Here is a 7,321-nt window from a genome sequence, read left to right on the forward strand (position 1 = left end):
AATCATAACAAAAGGTAAGGAGTATCACTCCTCCTGCTGCTGCTCATCCATCACGTCGTACTCATCTCCTCCACCGCCCGATGTGCCTTCTCCTGACGCACCAACACCCGCATCGCCACCGGGTCTAGCATCTGGCCTCACGTACCAAGAGGTCAAGCCGCCGTAAGGATATAACTGTGGTGCTTCCCATGTGGACATATCCACCCCGTAGGAGTGGAATACCCCGCTGTAGTCCCCAACTCCCCTCCACCAAACCGGATGCGGTCCCGAGGTCCCAATACCTAATTTTGTCCCATACGTTGAGTTGTTAAACTAAGTGTTAATCTGCCTTACTGCAGTTTCCATGGATGCACGTCAGCAAATCACGGTCGCTACTCATGATGGTGAAACCTGAGGTCTTTCATTGTGCTATTGCACTGGGAATGTGAGTATTACTTTTAGTATACGTTGATGTATGTTAATTTGGGTGCTTACTGCCTACAGATCGCGTTGTGGTTCTGCAAGCACCAAATGCCTTTTGATGGCACACTTTGTTCCCCTTTCTTTGAGAGTGTTTTGTGGTGTCGACTTTAATATCTTTGGCTATATGAGATTATGTGCAGTTGGAAATTCACCTCTCTGTTTTCTTACTTGCAGACTTGTGCATCTGGGCTTTTTGCTTTTCAATGCCATCTTGGTGAGAAGTTTGTCTGTAGGCCCATGGGGTGGGAACTCAGTGTTTGGGAAGAAAGAAAATAGCAGGGCTCTAATGCTAGTTTGCAGTCAGGTTGGTTGATCTGGTTGGTTAATCTGTTCACTGAGCGCATTTGTGTCGTCAAATTCATCTCTGTGAAATCATTAAGAAATACATAGAAAAATCCCTTCTGTAGCATATCTCAAATTGCTGGTGCGTTATCACTGTAACGGGCTTTAGGGATTGAAAAGCGATGGTATGGCACTTTATAGGGGTTTAGCATTCTTTTTTTTTTTCAGTTGAAACATTAAATGTAACACCCCGTATTTTATTAAGTTGGATAAAATTCTTTTAATTGCTATTTTGAATTTAATTACATCATTTGACGATTTATATATATATGCTTAGCTAATTAATTAATTTCATCATAAGTCGATACGTTAATTTTAATAATCATTAATAAGTTTATTTAAAGTTAGTTCGAGTTTATTGAAATTAGTTCGAGTTTATTTATTTAATAATTTCCGTTTCTTTACGAGTCCTTATGAAAGTTGTTTTAAGTGAACCCGAGATGGATTTTGGGAACAAAACCGTCCAATTAGCTATTTTGAGCTTATTTCACTAAAATAGCAATTTTTATTAATATCCGTTAGTTTCGTAAAAATCGCTAATAATTCCGATTCAAGCTGATATCGTATTATTTCCGTTAACTAGCTGAGTTTATTTTATTTTCACTCATTAAATTTATTTATTATTGATTCCGTTTTTTATTGAAACTTTTACTTAAATCGGTTAAATTTAACTCAAACGGTTTTAATAACGATCGAAGTTTCTTAACGACGAAGAAACGTACGTATTATAAATAGCAAAGGCTAGTCATTTCTTTGTCTCATTTATAAACAAACGCCTGTTTTGTTTTCTTCTTCTTCCTTCTTTTTCCTTCCTTTTAAATCTTGTTCTTTGAAATTTGATCGTTAATCGACGCGGTGCTTCGTTCCTTATCCGTTTTCAACTATTTTTGTTCCATAGCGCTCCTTTCGTCGTTCTCGTCAATCCGTTGTAAGTAAAATTCATTTTCGTTATGTATTTTTACAAACCCAATTTATATTTTTAGCTTTGTTTATTATAAGACGGTTGTATGTACTAAAATAGACGGTCTGGTAGAATATTTGTTAGTCATAAATGATTAGTTCAATCGGAAAAAGGTAATAATGATAGGTTACTCAGTATTACTTGTTAATTTGTGTATTTTGAAAGCTGGTTAGTCTGTTTTATAGTTGAGACGGTGTATAATTATATATAGGGATCATTATGGATGTTAATTAGTCAGTTGTATAGTTGAGACGGTGTATACTGATATGTGGAGATGATTGAGACGGTGTATACTGACCTCTAGGGATCATTTGGGATGCTAGCTAGTAAGTGGTATATTTGAGACGGTGTATACTGACATGTAGAGACCGTTTTGGGATGCTATTTGGGATCTTGTTTAGTTGTGGTATTGTGGAGTAAATTAGGACTGTTTTTGAGTCCGCTTTGCAGGTACTTTGGGACATTTTTGGGACTGTTTTGACTCGGTTTAGGACTGGTTTAGGATTGATTGAACTCTGTTTTGGTACAGTTTTTGTGCGACCTTTTCTGATTTGTTTTGGGACAGTCGAAATGGAGGCCGTGTGGGCTGTTTTGGCCTCGGTTTTGGGAGCCGTGACAGGCTGAGTTGGGCTCAGTTTTGGGACGGATAAAATGGTGCTTTATGGGACTATTTCTAGGGCGTAAAAGTTGTGACAATTTTCTGGGTATGCCTGTCAAAAGGGAGGGTCATAATGGTTTATGAACCTAAGACAGTAGCTAATGAATATGTTTTACATGTTTTGATTTAAATTAATTTCCGTCTCATATTTTATATAACGATAATTCGTTAATATCGTCCTTTCACATAATTATTTTAGGTGACTCATATGTGGTTGAAGTTGAAGAGTAGTTTTGGGTTTTAGAAGCTTTCTCAAGTTTATTGCTTGTCTCTTTGCTAGCTTAAGGTAACTATTCCGAGTTACTCGACGAATAAATGTCACATTCTTTGTTTTCTTGTGTGATTTTGTGAATGTTATTTGAGTAGTTTATTTCACATGAAAATATGAGTCAAATTCATGTCTTTTGTAAGTACAAGTTCACATATTAGTATGGAAATGAATTTTACAGCGATAATTGCAATGTTTGGATGATTGTGCCGAAAACTGAGCCTTAATCCCTTTGACTGACTCGATGTTAGTCAATTGAGTGATTGGTCAGCCGCAATTTAACCTGCACTGTCGCAGGTGGGGTTGCGGGTAAAAATTCGGTTGGATGAAATTTTGAATGAATTAGATAGTGGGCCTTTTTCTTGTTTTAGGCCATTCATTATATTTTTATCTCACATGTGTAATTAGTTGATTTAAGTAGCTTTTTATATTGTAAAAACGGCCCTAGTTTCCCCTAAAGCCTTAAATATTGTTAGAATTGCTAGGATTTGAATTTAGTATTGAGTACTTATTGAGGAACTGTTGGATTGTATTCTGTATATAGCCTTTCACATGATAGAATATTAGATTTTATGTTGGTAAGTAGGACTTTTTGCCCTCTTATGGTTAAGTGGGTGTCTTACTTGACTTGTGTGGTGAGTCTTGGGTGGTGTGGGCTAAAATATTCAAGTCGGGACTAGTTTGTGACTAGGTCCTAGGTGAGTATTTCGGCCTTCATCATAGATAGGTCTTTATAGTCTTTGACGAGTATATGTTCACTGCTTGATAGCCTTTGTGTTCCTGACTAGTGGATGTTTATCCAAGTTGGGGCATGACCTCAGGTACTTATTTTGATAGTATGGGGTCAGCTTAAGTACTAGCCGACCCTTCGGTGGTGTCCTTAGGGTACTCACTTCACTTTGTTTTAAAAAAAGTTGTGAGTCTTGGGTGCGGTGGTGTGTATCCGCATGTCTAGGTCTCTTGTGATTTTAGGCTAGGGTTGTGTTGTCTCTTGGCCATGTTTTCTTAATAGTAACCGCCGAGCCAAGATACCGGTTCGATTACCTTCCCTACCTCGTGGTATAGACTTGAGTTACAAAGTGACTATTGACGGGACTAAGAACTTATGCCTGTCTTTGATATATTGCCCTTTCTTGTTTGATGATTCTATGAATCATAGAAGGTGAGATGCAAGCGGCTATGGTTGATAGAGTTTGGATTACAATTTGTTATATGATTCACATGATAGTGTAGTATGAGTCGGTCTAGTATTCACATGCTAGGACTATGTGGCGTTATATTGTTGTTCACATGATAAGCACGATTGCCTTAGCATCTATATGCTAAGGCAGTGTGTGATTCGTATTCATATTCTTATGTTTACATGTTATATTAATTATGACATTTCGTGGCTGGGAGAACTCGGAGTTACTCCCCACTGATCGTGGCTTTCGTATTTGTATAAAATGCGAATGACAATGTAGGTGATGCATATATGGGGTACAGGGACGAGCTAGCGAGCAAAGTAACCTTGGGACCTAGACTGGTTTTATTTCATTGTGACCCTTAAACCCTTTTTATGTCACATACATTTTAGGGACATATGTCTCCCTTTCTCATATTTGGTTTGTATAACTTTGTTTCGCGACTTTAGCGATGTTTCATTCATGAGATTTATTTTGGACTTTGCATGTTTGACACCTTCCCTTTTGGATATCTTTATAACGAGTTGAGTTTTAAAAATTACAGGTTTTTACCCAATTGAACCTATTACAAACATATCCTGTCAGTTTTTCTGTAGAATTACGTGTTTACTTTTCCGCAATATTTGAGGGTGTCACATTAAACAGCTAAAAGTGAAAGTAGATTGCATTTATACTCGAACTTAGGCAATAAAAATGACTCCCTTTCTTGATCTAGTTCCCCTGTTTCCCTTGCTCGATTATTTTCCCTTTCTTCTTTATAAATCAATGCTACTCCTTACCATATGCAGAATATTGTAGATTGGCAGTATTTCGGAGCAAGATCATTCGGATAACTTCTCTAATTTAACTATCTGTAGATGTTATATAATATCTATGCAATGAACCTTATAGCAAACTGATCCGGTTTTTGTAGAGATCATTGCTTATTGCAACAACTGTAGTGGAGCAACTTGGAGGTGTATTAGGTGAATCAGGCTTGCTTGTTCTCCCTTGTGTTGCTGCACATGTAAATCAGGTTCGACGATTTATTCCTTTCTATTTTAAGTCTTAATTTTTGGCATGATATTTTCTTTTTAATGAGGAACAGGGCCACAGAGGGAGTAATACAGCTTTTTATTTCTGTACCATGAATGTAGATTATAGTTGATTCACTTCTAGTTAACTTCTGGATTCAAAAGGACGAGCCACGGGGCATTGTGGAGAAACCTTGAAGCTTAGCTTACTTCATAGATTGTCCCTATTTATTAGTTTTAGCTACCTTCATGATTTAATTCGGGGTAATGTATATACATTAATTCATTATTTCACATAATCTACTTAATCCTGCTTTCTTATTGAGTGACAAAGAGCTTAGACCTAGTTCCTTCCTTTATCTTGCTTAAACCTGATCAAGAGCAAATAAAGAACAATTCGCTGGGTTGCTGTGCACAAAGCCCCTAAAATATGACACTACTGGAGTTCAGTATATGAATGGCTTGGTGAAATCCGTCTAGTGCCCCCTTCCTTTCCTCTCGAATGTATTTACTTCGCCCGAGAGCTAATAGGGCAAGCCCACTGCTTAAACTTTTCAACCCCGGGAGAAGATCTAGCAAAAAAATTGTCAGCGCTTTTGCACCAAGCTAAGGAATGTAAAACTCGGCTTGGATTCAATGACGTTAAGATCTTATAACGCGGACTGAGTTATTAGAGTTATGTAGCATTGAATCCCAGTTCCCAGCTCAAGAGTCCCAAGCATTAGCACCCTATGGCTTAGGCAAACCTAAGGAGATTTCTATTTCATGGGAATGTACTAGAGCCTGAAGGCCCATTCAAGGCCTCAGACCTCAGAAATTCAGAAAACAATTGGAGTTTCATTTTGCAGCCAAAATTGTTTTTATTTAGATAGGTTATTGTGCAAGGGTACTTCAGTTTTCAAGCCTCCTTAGTGTTGAGTTAACAAGCGGTGATTGTTGACATTCTTAGGCAAGTTGATACGGTCATTATGTACCAAAAATAAATACCTAAATTACTACTAACAGAAGTCAGCGGTAAGTAGGGTCGATCTCTACAGGGAGGCTAAGTTGCTATCTATCTGTTTAATTCGGTCTGTCAGGGTGTCACATAAATGGGGGTTGAATTGATTGTTGAACTAAACTAATAGGCGAGAGAGAAATGAATGTAAGAAATTAACAGAAAGAGAAGGAAAATATGCTAGGAGTCGGTCCACTGTGGCAACTAAACTATCGGGAATACTGAGGCGATTAGAATATTGATAAGAAGAGCTATGGTCGTCACCTTTCGGTCCTTAAACCGCCCTAGAGCGTAAATAGCTTAGCTTTCGCCCTCACTACAATACCCTATTGTAATTAAGCAAGCCTTCCCTTCCAATCTTTCGATCCAGGTCGGGGTTAACTAAATTTATTGGTCTCCTGCATGCATTCATTCGACCAGATAACAATTAAATTGCCTAATACAATTCTTATCGCAAGACTAATCTAATCAAGTCAATTAAAACATGTCACTACCACGGCTTCCCTAATCCTAACATATTAGGGTAATTAGCTACGCATAATTAAATAGAGAACAAGAAATAAAGGAGAAGTAAACATTAAATAAAGGTAAAGAGAATAAGGGGAAAGAAGAATTACTGAATAAATGATCCGGAAAAATAAGGAAGAAAGTAACAGTGTACTCGAACCAGAGAGAAAAAGAGAGAAGTAGAGTGTGTGAGAGAGTTTAAATGACGTCCTAAGCTTCCTATTTATAAGAAAATAGGATTAGCTAAACTTAATGACGGAATTAAACCTAAAAAGCCCAGCCCGTAGCAAAATTCACTCGATCGAGTGGAATAAAACCACTCGGTCGAGTAAACTAAGCTCAGAACTGGTCGATCGAAGGGAAAAGTTACTCGATCGACTAAGGCTAAAAATGCAACTGATCGATCGACTGAATAAGTTGCTCGATCGACTAATTATTAAATCCTAAACCACTCGATCGACTAGAAAAGCACTCGATCGAGTGGATCTTGACTTCAGCAGCCTATAATTCACGTTAGTTTGACTTTAACTTGTCCTTTTAGCTCCCGAAACACCTTCACGCATCCCAAGACAGTAATATTTCCCGCTCCAAATCTACTCTTTCTCCAAATGCATGCAAAACAGACGGTAAACGGCTTGATTCTACTACTTTATGATCCATTCCTGCAAATAAGACAAAATAACCCAAAGTAGTATATTCGGGGTATTTCGTAGCATAAAACTACGATAAAAACACAGAAATACGTGCATAAAATAGGCTAAAAAGACTATATAAAATGCACGTATCACAAGTATTATTTTTTTTTTTGAAAGGAAACCCGAAGGTATTCTATAATAACGATAAATCAAAGATTACAACACTATTCGCATTCGGAGGGAGTAAACCTTCCCAGACCGAACGACCCAAGACACGTGAAACTAAATGAGCTA

At 37.7% G+C, this 7,321-nt stretch overlaps 1 protein-coding gene across 1 annotated transcript; it reads left to right on the top strand.

The window, feature by feature from the left end:
- Positions 1-344: 344 nt before the first annotated feature.
- LOC141614368 (putative sodium/metabolite cotransporter BASS4, chloroplastic) lies at positions 345-5,213 on the top strand. The gene is made up of 4 exons (XM_074433120.1): positions 345-424; positions 637-766; positions 4,789-4,890; positions 5,012-5,213. Exons 1-4 carry the CDS (start codon positions 348-350, stop codon positions 5,084-5,086), a joined length of 384 nt encoding a protein of 127 aa, XP_074289221.1. The 5' UTR covers positions 345-347; the 3' UTR covers positions 5,087-5,213.
- Positions 5,214-7,321: the final 2,108 nt, after the last annotated feature.

This window comes from Silene latifolia, chromosome 1 (assembly GCF_048544455.1).
Source record: "Silene latifolia isolate original U9 population chromosome 1, ASM4854445v1, whole genome shotgun sequence".
Taxonomy (NCBI): Eukaryota; Viridiplantae; Streptophyta; class Magnoliopsida; order Caryophyllales; family Caryophyllaceae; genus Silene; species Silene latifolia.

Coding starts and splice junctions, on each gene's coding strand:
- LOC141614368 (XM_074433120.1), top strand. CDS start 348: ATGCACGTCAGCAAATCACGGTCGCTACTCATGATGGTGAAACCTGAG. Junction 425..636: donor TGTGCTATTGCACTGGGAAT/GTGAGTATTACT, acceptor TCTTACTTGCAG/ACTTGTGCATCTGGGCTTTT. Junction 4,891..5,011: donor TTGCTGCACATGTAAATCAG/GTTCGACGATTT, acceptor CCATGAATGTAG/ATTATAGTTGATTCACTTCT.